This window comes from Helianthus annuus, chromosome 15, assembly GCF_002127325.2.
Source record: "Helianthus annuus cultivar XRQ/B chromosome 15, HanXRQr2.0-SUNRISE, whole genome shotgun sequence".
Lineage (NCBI taxonomy): Eukaryota > Viridiplantae > Streptophyta > Magnoliopsida > Asterales > Asteraceae > Helianthus > Helianthus annuus.
Window position 1 is genome coordinate 110,033,132 of NC_035447.2, and position 14,868 is coordinate 110,047,999.

At 36.2% G+C, this 14,868-nt stretch overlaps 3 protein-coding genes across 4 annotated transcripts; 2 read left to right on the forward strand and 1 right to left on the reverse strand.

The window, feature by feature from the left end:
- Positions 1-3,188: 3,188 nt before the first annotated feature.
- On the forward strand, positions 3,189-5,663 carry LOC110912178 (expansin-A4). The gene is made up of 3 exons (XM_022156849.2): positions 3,189-3,387; positions 4,781-5,099; positions 5,354-5,663. The coding sequence occupies exons 1-3, from the start codon at positions 3,189-3,191 to the stop codon at positions 5,661-5,663; spliced, it is 828 nt and encodes a 275-aa protein (XP_022012541.1).
- A 727-nt stretch (positions 5,664-6,390) lies between these two features.
- Positions 6,391-9,413, reverse strand: LOC110912179 (RHOMBOID-like protein 2). Its single transcript, XM_022156850.2, has 5 exons — positions 8,892-9,413; positions 7,900-8,063; positions 7,642-7,805; positions 6,781-7,031; positions 6,391-6,710 (listed from the first exon to the last, which is right to left on the reverse strand). The coding sequence occupies exons 1-5, from the start codon at positions 9,170-9,172 to the stop codon at positions 6,596-6,598; spliced, it is 975 nt and encodes a 324-aa protein (XP_022012542.1). The 5' UTR covers positions 9,173-9,413; the 3' UTR covers positions 6,391-6,595.
- Positions 9,414-11,440: 2,027 nt separating this feature from the next.
- Positions 11,441-13,321, forward strand: LOC110912180. 2 transcript variants are annotated; one of them, XM_022156851.2, is made up of 3 exons: positions 11,441-11,882; positions 12,245-12,431; positions 12,746-13,321. In XM_022156851.2, the coding sequence occupies exons 2-3, from the start codon at positions 12,287-12,289 to the stop codon at positions 13,102-13,104; spliced, it is 504 nt and encodes a 167-aa protein (XP_022012543.1). In that variant the 5' UTR covers positions 11,441-11,882; positions 12,245-12,286; the 3' UTR covers positions 13,105-13,321. The 2 variants fall into 2 exon arrangements, with proteins under 2 accessions (XP_022012543.1, XP_022012544.1); XM_022156852.2 differs by having other exon boundaries at positions 12,284-12,431.
- The last annotated feature ends 1,547 nt before the right edge of the window (positions 13,322-14,868 follow it).

The window sequence follows — 14,868 nt, forward strand, 5'->3', positions numbered from 1 at the left end:
TTGGATTAGAGAGAAGTTGTACCGGTGATCTCTTCCTTTTAAAAGGGACTTTTGTTGGAGAAACTCTGGATTGAAAAATCAGAGAGAGAACATAGAGTAGATTCCTTAACATCTATTTTACATTTCTTGTCTATTATCGTTGTTGGGTTTCAAACAAGTTTAAACCACTCAAAGTTAGAGTTTAATCAAAGAAAAAGTTAACAAGACCTATTCACCCACCTCCCGAAAGACTAGGGTCGGAAAAGACCACCACCATCACAAGAAACCAGATCAACAACAATCTAGGGTCGAGATCCATCACCATTCCAGAGTCGGGATCCATCACCATCGATTCTCCAGCCACCCCTTTTCTGGCCAATTTCTTTATCTTTGTCACTTGAAACCACAAAAGCACCACTGCAGCCCCTCAAATTGATGTTTTATCTATCACATGACCACCACACCCCCCTCAATAAAGCAAAACAAATACTTATGTTACGAACATAATTTTGACGAACCCCAATTTTGATCATCGTGTTGGAAAAGAAGGGGGTTAGGGTTGGGGACAATCGTAAACAACCTCATTAGAGTCAGTAGTAGGTTGTTCTTGAACAACCACCTTTTTCTTGATCTAAACATATTGATTTTGTTTTGGTGGTGATTAGCCCACCTCTTCTTGATTCAGAAGGGTGTTCTGGCAGTGGTGATTATGGGTGATCGTTTCAGGGGAGGTAAAATGGGTAAGTGAGATTGGGGGGGGGGGGTTGTGAGAGTTGTCATGCTAACCATAATTTTCGGTGATGGTCACGGGAAAAGGAGATCGTCGATAATGACCATAGGGGTTCATCCATGGTGGTGTACGATGGTTGGTTCTTGTAGAGGAGAGAAATAGGGTGTATGGGATTTTTATATTGATTTATTTAATTGCTAAGACAAAATGACCATATTTCCTTTACTTGAGAGGCACATGGTTACATTTACTTCAAAAACTAACCGGGTTAGAGCAAAAGGATACAACATGTCTAAAAATGGTAACACAAAGGACATCCTTTGTAAATTTCTTAGTTAAAGGACACCGCCTGGAATTTCCTTAAAACATTAAAGACGGAAAAAATGCAATTCACTCTATTTTGTAAGTATAATGTTTCTTTTAGTTGTTTTGTTAAATTTAAAGTGTAGTAAAGATGAAGGGCTAATCATCATATCTAGAAATTTTAAGGTTGCGGCTGCTGATAAAGATGTGAAGAAGGCCTGCTGCGTAATTGGGATAACGAGAATAATAATTTTCATCTTTTCTCATTCGTTGCGTTCTTTTGTCTTCATCTTCCCAAATCATACAATAAAATTAGGGTTTTGACTTGTATTTTATGATCATGTTGACCAGATAGGTCTTCTATTAGTGTTTGTATATCATCTCTTGGTGTTGATAAGATGATCGTCCCCGAATGTTCCTATAAATTATTCCTCCCAGTGGACAATAAACATAAGAAGAGCCGATGATATCGACGAAAACTCTTTAATTTGTATACCTAGGGTTTTCAATAAAAATCATTTGAGTAATTTTCGTGTTTGTGTGTTAAACTTGTGTTCTTTACATGCTGCTTTGCTTCGCTGTATGTAACTCTCGCACAGTGGGTTTGGGTCCATGGCTTCCCGCTTCTAAACTTAAAATGACTTGCAACAAAGATAGCATCATTTCACTTTGTGTTTATGTACTTAATATTTATAGTTCAAATTTAACAAAAAATGACATTAATTATAATTTAATACTTACAATATTAAATTGTTACAAACTAGTAAAATAATTATGTAAAAAAGTAAAAATCTAGATAGAAAAAGGGAAAGGAAGGGGGAAATATGGTGAAAATTACAAATTTTGCATAAATATGACATAATTTTAACGTAAGTATTTATGAAATAACGAAAATCCATTAATGGTTATCACATGTAGTATATTTATGAAAGACTGAAAACCCTTATGACTTTGAGTCGAAATCTTATGGTCTCGAGTCTTCTGTAAATTGTTGTTATTGTGAAAATAACTGAAAACTCGAATTCTTAGGGATTTTGAGATGTAATTTCCTATTTTAGTGCTGATCTAATTTTATCAAATATTTCGAAAATTATAATTTGATTACCAATAAACAGTTTTCGAAAAACTTAGAAGATAAAATTGGATCAAAACAGAAAAAAACACTCAATAATCCTAATTACATTCCAAAACATAAAGGAATTTCGAATTTTCCTAAGAACACATGATGAACCTGAACTAAAACCCATAATTTCTGGAACCCGAAACCTAAAATTTTAATGTTTTCTAAACAGATTTCGGACTTGTTGTTTTTTAACCATTATGATTTCGAGTCACTAATTTAACATTCTTTTTCCGAAAACAATGATTTCGGGTCATGACTCGAAACCGGCTGTTACGGTTATGAAGTTGTTCAAAATTTCTGTTTTCATGATTTCAATCCCAGAATTAATGGTTACGAAAATAGAACTGATTAATCAACATATGCTCTGATACCACATGTTGATCAGTTCTGTTTTAAGCATAATGGAAAACATGAAAACATACCTGTTATGATAGACAGTGCAGTAGAGAATCCAGTGAGAGAAGAAGCCATTGAATTCGACATCTTTGTCAGGATGATCTGGTTCCTCCTTAGGGTGTAAACTAATGATGGTGATGATGAAAACCGAAAAAGGTATCAGAGTTATGGAGAAGAGGCCGATTTTGATGTTATGATAATTAGGTTATGTGTCTAACCTTAGAACTTCTACATAAGTCTCCTTATATATGCACCCAAAAGGAAACTTAATTAGTTAATAAGGGTAATATGGTCCATCAACAATTAGCAACTAATTATTTAATAGGTTATTATATATTTTGATCTATATAATGTAAATGATTATAATGGCTACTAGATTAAATATTAAATCATAATATATTTAATCTTACAATTTAGTATAACTAACTATTAAAGTAAAAACAACAAAATGTATGGTTTTTACCTTTTAGTATAGCTAAAGAACAAAGTGTGTAATTTAGTCAAATACTTAATATTAACAACACCCATTAAACCATCTATTTATTTATTTATTGTTCACATAATAACCACAAAAAAATCAAATAAAGAACGAAATGTGAAGGCAATATCAATGCAATTCGAAAATCAACAAGTTTGGTTTGGTTTCCCTCCTTACCAATGGCATCATCTTTGAATGTCATCATTTGTGGCCATTGGTTTCTCCTTGTTATTTCTCCCTATGCATATGCAAACATGATCAATCCTGTTTCACGAACCAAGAACCAAAACCACCCTAAGCACCTAAACCACCCCAACCCCATATGGAAGAATGCTCATGCCACTTTCTATGGAGGAAGTGACGGCACGCAGGGAATGGGTACGTTTGCGCATAATATTTAATAAACCACATTTTTTTTTCTAATGCATGAAATTCCATATATGAACATACGGGTCGTATGTATACATGTAACCTATTTATACGGTTAGTATGAGTTATCAATTTCGTTTCCTTTCGGTCCAAATTAAAAGGTAACAGGAAATAAATAGAACTACTTCAAAATTAATGAAAGATATTTAGTAATATATAACTAGTGGTAATGTTTAGAAGAATTTATTAGTCGTTCTTGAGAATTCGAGGGCTCTCTGCGACTAGAAAAAATAAGCCCTTAAAATATAAATTACAAAATTTTATTTATAAAAAATCAATAATATGATGATAACGATCAATTAATAATTAAAAGGTCGAAATATGATAACATCAAAGGGTTCAAAGGGAGTTCAAAAATCAAAAGGAGTTAAATGGTTTAAAAAACAAACAAACCCTGATTTCTCCTTGAGGATGACTAACGAATCGTCCGTAACTTTGTTGTCTTATTCATTGCACATAGCAGATTCGTTGATTGTCAGATGGCTTAGATCGCTCCTTGACCACTTACCCTATTGATCGCCAGACGCCAATTGACCCTTAGGCCTTTCACATTTTGCTACACTACCAAAAGATTATTTTATTCAATTAGATTTAACATTTTAAGTTTTTAACTGGGTTACATAAGTTTAGTCGGGTTAAATGAGAAAAAAAAAGGGTTTGAATGAGCCAAAACTAAATATGTAATTGTGTATTAGGTTAGTTTTTTCTTTTTAATTAAAAGAACATTAATTGTAAAAAAGTAAAAAAATTCTATTGGGTTGTAAATATTATTGGGCTATTATATTATAAGCTTTTGTTAAAAGAAGTATACCGAATCTGCCCAGCCCATGTGCCAGCTCTTATACTCTAGACTAGTTGAAATATCCCATGGGCCGGCTCCTTACACCTTTTATTTTATTTTTTTATTATAAGTTTACTAATATTTATAATAAAATACGTGAATATCAATATAAATAAACAAATACATGTTCATATAATAAAATATTTTAAAATTCATATGATATGCATTTTTCAATATGATCATAAGAATTATATATGTTTTTTGAAAGTTTCAATCGAGTTGCTTATGGTGTATAAAATAAACAAAAAGCTTCTAAATTGCTATAATTTGTGGCTCTATTATAGCAACATTTTCATGTTATTTAATTTGGAATTTTATTTTGGAATATCTTCATGCCTCTAAACTAAGGACATGGCTACTCACCATGATGAAAGAAATTAAATCTTCTCTGGAAAATATTATAAAATAAGAGCAAAAATTGTGTTAATCACTCAATTATCAAAATGGAGAAGAGAAAAAAATGTATATCTAACAAGTGTACATTATCTTTCGAAATTTTAGGGGGTGCGTGTGGTTACGAGGATGTGAAACAGAAGGGATATGGCACGCAAAACACCGCATTGAGCCAAGCCTTGTTCAACAACGGCCAAACATGTGGGGCTTGTTTCGAAATCAAATGTGTCAACAACAACCGATGGTGTAAGCCCGGGAGTCCACCTCTCGTCGTCACAGCCACCAACTTATGCCCGCCAAACTTAAATCTACCAAGCAATAATGGTGGGTGGTGTAACCCCCCAAATGAGCATTTTGACTTGTCTCAACCATCGTTTCTACAAATAGCCGAGTACAAGGCTGGCATCACTCCCATCCAGTACAGAAGGTATTTTTTTTTCATTATAAGGACTAGCTTTTAATTAGCTACATTTAGAAGTACCAACGTTGAAATGCTTAAGACCATGTGTTAAACCCAGTGGACTAAAATGGCAACGGTGAAACCTTTTTGAACTCACAAGTGAAAAATGGAACCTTTGGACTAAACAGGCAAAATGGCCCAAACCACATGAACTAAAATGACATTTAACTCTATAATTTTTATCAATACATTTTAAGAACTATAAAAGTTATTTTGAACAGGGTTCCATGTGCTAAGAAAGGAGGAATAAGGTTTACAATAACCGGAAATCCTTATCACACAATGGTATTAGTATGGAACGTTGGGGGTGCAGGAGATGTTACTTGCATGGAAGTGAAGGGACATGAGTGCAAAAAGTGGAATACAATGAGTAGAAACTGGGGTCAAGTATGGGTGACTAGTGTTGTTTTAGTTGGTCAGTCACTTAGTTTTCGGGTTCGTACAAGTGATGGTCGAACCACAACCTCGTTGAACGTAGCCCCAAGAAATTGGCAGTTTGGTCAGACTTTCGAGGGAACTAACTTCAAGTAGATAGAAGACACAATACCAATGAGGTGGCGATTCATTGACAGGGATTAAGTCCTATATACGACAAAGGTTAAAAGAAATTTGCCGTTCAAAAAAGAAAAAAAAAGATAGAAGACACAGTATAGATAGTAAGCTAGAATTTCGTTCCTTTAGTTTATTTATTGTAATAACTCCTGAGTTTATAGATGTATTCAATGTGAGTGTTAATTTAGTGGAACACCTCCCCCCCCTTTTCTTGTAACGAAAGAGATTTGTCAAAAGTGGTATATATCGGAACGTGTTTCACATTGATAGAGAATTATAAGTAACGGACTCGGTTCGTCAAGACACTGTATCGAAGAACATAAAACGAATACGGTACCGGTACCGATGTTATTCGGGCGGTGTCGATTCAGTTCATCATGGCAAGAATAAAATAATTAACTGTAATAAAACCCGTGCAATTAAAAGTTCTCAAATCGTAGATAAAAATAAGCACCACGCAATGGTATATATTTTAGATTTTATAAAACGTTATATTATATTACTAAAATAACGGAAAAGGGTAAACGATATCACTTTATATAAAGAAAAAACTAGACAATTGGGCAACTTTGATGACATGTGCTTTTGTGCCTCGATAACTTGTCCATTACTATTCACAAATCGGTTCTGAGTAATTTATATTTATACGTAGATAAAATTAAGCACGTTGCAAAGGCATAGTCGGAACGCATCAAGCAGAACAGAGTTTGTGCAAGAAGTCTGAAACTGTACATATATTTGTTCTACACTTGTATGCAAGCACAATCAATAGGCCAGATAAATAGTTATACATCCTTATACGCGAAATAAACATAGCATAAACACAACCAAACTCGAAAAATCAATCAAATTCTGAAGAAAACTAAAATAATATACACAAGATATCACACATATGAAGAGATATACCAACACTATGACCTATTGCATTCCCATTTTGAAGTCGGTACGCAGTTCAAGTAGCGACACCAGTGGCAACGTTTGTATCCGTTTTCTCCGTGAAACAGCATCACCAAACCAACCGTAAACCTGCATTTCAAGTCGCGAAAATGAGCTCGTGTTTGTTTAAAAATAATTTTTAAGTGGATTCTATGCTTACCCTGCAACTAGGAGTGCTAACGCAAGCAAACCGAGCGCATATTGATAGGCTTTGTATTTGGATTTGACACGAACTTCAGCTGGAAGATTGTGCCTTTCCAACCATCCGAACTGCGGACGAGGTAGTAAAATAAAACCAAGAAGGAAACCCGTCGCGAAACCACCAATGTGCGCGAAATTATCGACAAACGGCAGAATTCCCACTGCTAGATTGACCACAACTATGATTACAAGAGTAAACAGTGCTGCAGCCTACAAAAAAAAAAGATAATTTCTTTTAAATACACGAACTTATGTAATCATATTCAATAGGAGTGTGGATTTCTGACACGACCCGAAAACACGGCTCGAACCTAACACGAAATTCGCGGGTTTGGGTTTAGTCTAAATTGGTTCGGGTCAGTTTCAGATTGAATCTACGAACCCGTTTAGCTAAACAGGTAGGGTTTGGGTTAACCCGGTCAGGTTGGCAGGTTGACCTGTTTAACCCATTTATATTATATTATATTTTTTGCAATATCTTTTATGTCATATATTAGACCGGGTATGTATTTTATACAATAGTTATAACTTAAATAGAGAAATTGACATAAGATTTTATAATTTATATGTAATTGTATTATATACATTTGTGTTTTTTGTAGTAAATTTTAATATATTAATTTGCAAAAAAAAATTAAATAATTTCGGGTTGGATGGGTCGTGTTCGGGTCAACCCGCGAATATTCGGGTCGTGTTCGGGTTCGGGTTGTGTTCGGGTTTGTCTAAAATTTTTGGGTTCGGGTCGGGTTGAACCTGCGAACACGACCCGTTTAGCACCCCTAATATTTAACACGCAAAATGTAGCGATACGATACCGCACCTTGTTGGAGTATATAGTCCAGTTTGTAAAAAGTTCAGAGAGCATTGTCCCGAGCAACCCGAACAGAGCCCCGGAGGCACCAACAGAGATGTTTCGTTGAATAAATAAAGCCGAAAGAACACTCCCGCCAAAGCCCGACAATAAATAGATCACTCCTACGCGTACTAACAAGTTCAACAAGCATTATCTTAACAACAATTGCATAAAAAGGAACTTAAATTCGAAAACCCGACAGAAAGATATGGAAATGGAACTTACAAAATCCAAACTGCTGCTCAAGTCGAATCCCGATGAGTACGAGGCTTAGCATATTAGCAACAAGATGAATCAAACCGGCATGTAACCAGTTAGCGGTGATGAGCCTCCATGCTTGATGTCCATGGACTATTTTCTGCCATTGAAGAGCTCCAAGCTTCTCTAATCTGTACATTAAAAACACAAAATTAAAAAGGTTATAAAGCTTCAAAAAAGCATCATAAATCACAACTTTGTCATTCAAGAAAAGAGGACTGATTTTTATGCTACTTTTTTGGCAACTTAAAGACCAAATTTCAGTCACAAATGGGCATAAAGATTCATCAAAGCATCATAATTCTTTGTCAATCAAAAAAAGAGGTTAACAAAATTTGGATTTTAAAGTCGAAACAAAAAGCAAAAATTTTTATGTTATACATAGAGGCGGACCTATAGTGTTACAAGGGGTAACCTCTGTTGCCCCTTGACGTTCCGGTGACGCTCCGCTTGTAGCGTAAATTTTGAAAAAAAATTGACGTTTTTTCAATTTCGTTACCATTTTTTTTAAATGTTACCCCTATGCAGATTTTATAGATCCACCACTGGTTATACAAACACCCCCATCAAAAGTGTACACCAGCTTATTTGTCACATCACGGGCCGTATGATATCATAGAACCGTATAGAACCGTATACCAGTCACTTCTATGTCAATTCACAGATAATCATTCGGCCCGAATGATTTATACTTTATACAAACACCCTCTCATACACCCCGTGTAGACGCGATACAACATCTATACATTGGTGTCTGTATAGCGTGACACTGGTGTCTCAGCCTAGCAAACTAAACAAAGTAGGGTTTAAGCCGATTCCGAATTCAAAAACTACCAAATCGACACCACAGACAGTCAACTCAACCTCAATTCTACTCAAAACCATCACCCCCACAACCCCAAAACCAAGACAAAAACCGAAAACAAAAAACCAAATAAAAACAAATAACAGCACACTACGTGTTCGACGAAGCGCCAAAGAGAGGATTCTCCTTAAGCGGCTGAAACGAGAACCGACCAAGAAACCTCGCAACACACTTCCCATCAGCCCGCATCCGATTATGCTTTGGGCAATCATTGACGTACATAATCACCACAAAAACAGCAATATTAACCACCACAAACACCGGAATCAACCACGAAGTCCACTGAGTTTCCGTACGCGAATAAGAAGCATAATTCTCAGTTGGGTTACTGTCTTTTTGTCTTCCCCGACGCTCCAAATCATCTCCAGACATCATCGTTTATCTCCGGCAGATGATCAGAGGATGATTTAGGTGGAAAGTGGTGATTGGGGATGGTGGAATTTGATGGGGAAATTAGTGGAAGATCGTGGTGAAGAAGCGGTGGGGTTGTTGATACGACGGAAGTGGTGAACCGGTTATCCGGTTTTGTTGTGGATGCGAGCCACGTAGGAGATGATGATGTGGGGAAGTAGGAGTTTGGGAGTTCGTAGGATAGGGATGTTGGATCCGAATGTAGGTGTCGGTTAAATAAATATTCAAATACATCTATATTGTTCTAGAGTTAGGTGTTGTAGGGGTGAGCAAAAGGAAAAACCCGATCCTATTCGATCATTACCTGACCTGACTCGAGAACCGATCAAACATAAAATAAAGAACCGATTCACTACCCTAAATATAGGGTCGGTTCCGGTCCATAGGTCCAAGTCGGGTTTTACCATGAAAAGAACCGAGAACCGACCCGACCCGACCCTATTTTATATGAAAAATTGGAACCGATCTAAATACCTAGGTACTTGGGTTCGGATCGGGTAGGGTTTTTTCGGTTCGGTTCTCGGTTATTTTCGGTCCGGACCTAAACTTGCTCACCCCTAAGGTGTTGTTTATTTTTTCAGATGTAAAATGTCTGTGTTTGCGAACCACATCTGCAGTCATCTGCAAGAGAAGATGTGGCCCAAATGTCTGCAGTCTGCAAGGAGAAGAGGGTTTGTTTTTTTTTCTTCAAAAACAATTTCAACCACACAACACACACAAGCTCTCTCTCTCTGCTCTCTCTCTCTAGAAACTCTCACTCTCTCTACAACCACCACCAACACCGCACCACCGCACCACCTCCGCCATCACACCACCCCCACCCACTCGATCTCTTTCTCCCTCGCTCGAAGGTGACCAGCCGGCCACCAACAGTGATGGCGGCGTTTGATGGTGATGACGCAGCAGAAGCGACACGCGGCGGCGGCAGCAGCGGTGCCTTGTTCCGACGGGTCTCTCTCTCTCTCTCTCTCACATGTCTCTCTCTCTACAAGTCTCTCTCTCTCTCTACGCTTTCTCTCTCTCACAGATGGGTTTGGTGGTGATGGGTTTGGTGGTGGTGGGTTTTGATGATGGTGGCGGTGGAGGTGGTGGCGGAGGTGGTGCGGTGGTGGTGGCAGGGGAGAAGTTTTTGTGGTGTGAGGTGTTTGGATTAGGTTTTGTGAAGATGTTTGAAGTAAAGGTTCTGAGTTTTTTTTTAAGATGAAAGAAGCTATTTGTAGATCTGTTTAAAAAAAACAAACAGTCTTCAACATCTTATGTCTGCCCGCCTGCAGACATAAGCATTTTGCAGATGTTATAAGCAAAAACAAACAGCACCTTAGTTTTATTTACAAATATTAATTGGCTTAACGTAGAGATGAACTAGTGTTAGTTTCCTCTACGAATAAGTTTTAAAATATTAATTGGAGCACTGTTTCGAGATAAGTTTTATATCAATAGACGCGTATCCTTGTTCTGATCTAAAGCTCTAATACGTCAATTTGTAATTCAGAAAAAACTTAACCCCGTTAAGTTTTTTTAACTAAGGACCGGTAAAGGAAAAATAAGTGAAAGGTGGGACTGACATAGAGAATATTCAAAGGTGGAACTGCCAATGGCGAATGACATCTAGTTGAGATTATTATAGACCAATTCCTCTTGTTTTAAAGTGTTTTTATTTTATTTATTATAATGTATTTTTTAATGTGTAAAATTATCAAATTGCCCTCATGTGCAATGTACACGAATAGAGTTAATTGAAAATTTTAACTAGGTTAGTGTCAAAAGACTTAGGGTGTAATGAGTTTTACAAATAAAAAATTGTGACTGTAAGGGGGTAGGGTGCTCCGCTTTCCATCACTCACCACACCCAATCATTGTCCGCCACGTCATGAGCTTAATTTCATCACTAGTAATGGATTTTAGTGAGGGTGCCCATCACTCACCACACCCATGATAGATGATATAACACAACAGATGATATACAAACAACCCTTGAAAATTCACGCGTGATACGTACGACGTGTGTTGAAGTCCACACGTGAAGAAGACCAGCGGCATCGATGTATCACGGACCACCACACGGGAAGTTTGCTCTATCACGGGGCGCCCCGACCCCCTAATTATTATATTATATTATATAATACTGTAATTTGCAACATTTTGTTGCATTAGAGGTTGTACCCTATGCTTAATTGGTGTTTCTTTATTACTTGTGGATACATTATTTGACACGTTAGTTCTCTGGTTTTCTACCACTTTCTCATTTTTACTCATTTTACCCTAAACTCATACACACACATTTAGAGAGAGAAAGAGAGACGGAGAGAGAAACCGATGAAAGGAAGAGGAAGCCAATCACCCCAACCCGATGAAGGTGATGATGGCGACGACTCCGACAACCAGATTGGCAACGATGGCGGCTAGGGTTCCAGTTTGGGGGTTTTGAAACACGCAGCCGGAATTAACAGTTCATGACTCATTTCGCCGTTGCCTAAGTCGCTCAAGAATCAAATCTTCAATTGAAGTATTATTGGCCCTAAATGGTTCTCGAATATTAGCGACGCACATAGCCACCGGCTGCCCGGTAAATGATGGAAGATGGTGATGCTTGGTCAAAGTTGGAGTGTTAGTGACCTTATTCATTCACCACATGAACATCAGCTTTCTCAATCAACTGTTTGCATTGATTTAGGTATCTTCTTACTCTATTTCTTCTTATTTTCCCTTACATTCACTTATTGAAAGCTCATATAGCAACATGGATCTACTGTCTTTATCGAGTTCTAAAAAAGTTAATCTTGTAATTTAGTTAAAAAGTTGTTTAATTTCTGTTTTCAGAATTTTTGCAATTGCTTTATGTCTATAGTGCTGAAGTATTGTGTATGTTGGTGTTGTGTATATGTTTCGTATAGATGGTTTGTTTTGTGGATATACTTTTGCTAATGTTTAAGTTGGGTCAGATCCTCTTGAATAGAAAGTTGTTTTGTTTATCATATTTTTGTTTTCCTGTTGGTAATGCTTATTTAGTGGTCTTCATGTGTTTTTTTACTATAGAGTGTTTGGCTTTTTTTCAACTTCTTTTACTGTTCAAAGCTAATGGTGGAGAATGGAGCCCCACCTGTGGTAATGGTAGCAAACAAGGATGAAATTATGACAAAGGTGGATGCTAACATCCACAATGTTATGGAAATGGACGTCGAAGCAACCGAGAAGCCATCAGAATCAAGTCCCATGACAACAGGTGATTCTTATGTCTTTATTATTATATTTTTTGAAATTATCATCAATGTTATTGTAAGAGGTAAAATGCCAACTTGGTGGCAGACTTGATATCATACATTTAGAGCATGTAATGTGAATTCATTGTTTGATATAGTATGATGTTATGGGATGACCACGATACTTTTCGTATGACTTTCTTAACCTTTTTCCCATCCTTTGTAACAAATATTAACTACGTGTGATCAGTATGTGTTTCGTATTTTGTATTTCAATTCTGTCTTTATTATATTAGCATCAATTCTGTCTTTATTAACTGATTCTTTATCAACTTAGTTGCACTGCAAGAACAAAAGAATGCATCAACATCAGCAGGGCTTGATTATCTAGTTAGCGAATCATCTTCTTACAAGTGTATACCAGCAGAAAAAACAGAAGAAAATCATCTATCGTTTAATTTAAATGACCAAATTGCCCCTCTAGAGTTCCATGTGGAAAGTGGTATCGAAGCAGCTCCTAACATTGAACATCAATTCATATCAAGCTTTCCTTCACATCAAATGGGGACGTATGAAAACTCAAATTTACAGATTCACCAGTCGTCGTTAAGAAACGGGTTGGAAGAAATATCCATCGGCTTGCAGTTGAGTGAACCTGAACTGAAGAGACGAAAGCAATATGATGAAGATGCCTAAGTTGTGGAATGAATCTGTAAGTATCTCTAAGTTTTGTATTCATTGGTTTATATTTTTTGGCCCTGGCATGATTTGGGTGCTAAGGTTGCTTACCACTAGTGTTTAGATAAAACAATGGCTAAAGTTATAAATATATGTACATTTTAGTCCTATGTTGTTCAAAATGTACTCTATTGCAAGTATTGATGATCAATAAAACAAACAGTTTATCGTTGTTCCGTGTCAAGTGTCGATAATTTTACAAGTATTGGTCCTTTTGTACAAAAATCTCTTTGTGGTCTCTGGTCTGAATCTAGCTTCTATCGGTTTCCGTATTAGTGGCTGGTGTTAACAACCTAAGTTGCGACCATAATACATATACAAATCTAGGCATAAACTCTTGGTTGCAGCTCATGTATCTAACTTGATGGAAATATAAATCTAGCCTCCGCCATATTACAGTGGGTTACTTTTCCAGTTAAAGTTAAAGAGCATCTATTGTAATTTAATAGGAAAAAAATGTAATTTACCAGAGAATAAATGATAGACCCAGTTGTACAAATAAATGATTGATGTTTACACCCCATTTAAGTGACAGCCGCCATCTACACACTTCCAACTTTCAACCACTCAACTGCACATTTGTATTTCCACATCAATCCTGAGTTGTATTCTTCATTTCTTTAAATCATGTATTTAATTTTCATACCCTGCGAAAAGTGTATTTAGAACAATAGAGTGTGGCCTACTAACAAAGTTAAAACTTTAAACATTTGTGTTTTAAAAGAAGAGATGTCAGGTTCAAATCTCATAGATGATAGAGTTAAAAAAATTTGACGTTAAAAAAAATATCATATTATTAGTGGATACATATTTCTCTATCATCTCTATCTTGATTATTCGGTGAGACTATTAAAGTTACTTATTTAGCAATGAATTCTTCTTCCATTAGTGTATGAAATATGTTTGGCTCGAGCACTCAATGTTTAGTATGCTTCATCTATTGCTATTACTAGCTGATATTTTGACGACAAAACAAGTGTCATCTACCCGATTTGACATTTTTAGGTCCAAAATTCACGTTGTTGCATCCGTTTCGTTAGAGCATACTATATATGATAGTTGCTTTCACTTGCATCAATTTCTGTTATGTTGGTTTTATAACACTAACACTAGTTTTGTAAAAGCTTATTCATGCTTGTGCATTCCTATACATAGAAGGCCATATAATGATATTTCATGTACACATACCTTTATTTTGTAATACATATTTCTATATTTCATTTTCTCTCACCATCATCATACTCAGTAAATCCTACCATATTATATTGGTTTTATAACACTAACACTAGTTTTGTAAAAGCTTATTCATGCTTGTGCATTCCTATACATAGAAGGCCATATAATGATATTTCATGTACACATACCTTTATTTTGTAATACATATTTCTATATTTCATTTTCTCTCATCATCATCATACTCGGTAAATCCTACCAATAGCAAAGATAAAGTAGGGTTAGGGCTAGCCCGTTAGGCTTATCAATCTAGACTAAGGCCTAGGGCCACTCAAAAACAAGGGCCTTCAAATATTTTTTCTTTTCATATATTAGACATGTTATGGCCCATTTAAACAACATTTCTAGACTCAAGATTTACGATTTTACTCCGAGAGTTCACATTGTCCACACACGCTTCATTTCAGAATCCAAAAAACAACGCTACAACACACCAAACCTTGTAACTTGTAGCTTCTTTTGAATAATTAATGTGAAACTGATTGCGAA

What these genes read in the sequence shown, in the direction of transcription:
- LOC110912178 (XM_022156849.2), top strand. Translation starts at nt 3,189, where the DNA reads ATGGCATCATCTTTGAATGTCATCATTTGTGGCCATTGGTTTCTCCTT. An exon ending in TGACGGCACGCAGGGAATGG is followed by an intron (nt 3,388 to 4,780) that starts GTACGTTTGCGC and finishes TCGAAATTTTAG; the next exon opens with GGGGTGCGTGTGGTTACGAG. An exon ending in ACTCCCATCCAGTACAGAAG is followed by an intron (nt 5,100 to 5,353) that starts GTATTTTTTTTT and finishes TATTTTGAACAG; the next exon opens with GGTTCCATGTGCTAAGAAAG.
- LOC110912179 (XM_022156850.2), bottom strand. Translation starts at nt 9,172, where the DNA reads ATGATGTCTGGAGATGATTTGGAGCGTCGGGGAAGACAAAAAGACAGT. An exon ending in TGAGCAGCAGTTTGGATTTT is followed by an intron (nt 7,806 to 7,899) that starts GTAAGTTCCATT and finishes TGAACTTGTTAG; the next exon opens with TACGCGTAGGAGTGATCTAT. An exon ending in TTAGCACTCCTAGTTGCAGG is followed by an intron (nt 6,711 to 6,780) that starts GTAAGCATAGAA and finishes CTTGAAATGCAG; the next exon opens with GTTTACGGTTGGTTTGGTGA.
- LOC110912180 (XM_022156851.2), top strand. Translation starts at nt 12,287, where the DNA reads ATGGTGGAGAATGGAGCCCCACCTGTGGTAATGGTAGCAAACAAGGAT. An exon ending in ATCAAGTCCCATGACAACAG is followed by an intron (nt 12,432 to 12,745) that starts GTGATTCTTATG and finishes TTATCAACTTAG; the next exon opens with TTGCACTGCAAGAACAAAAG.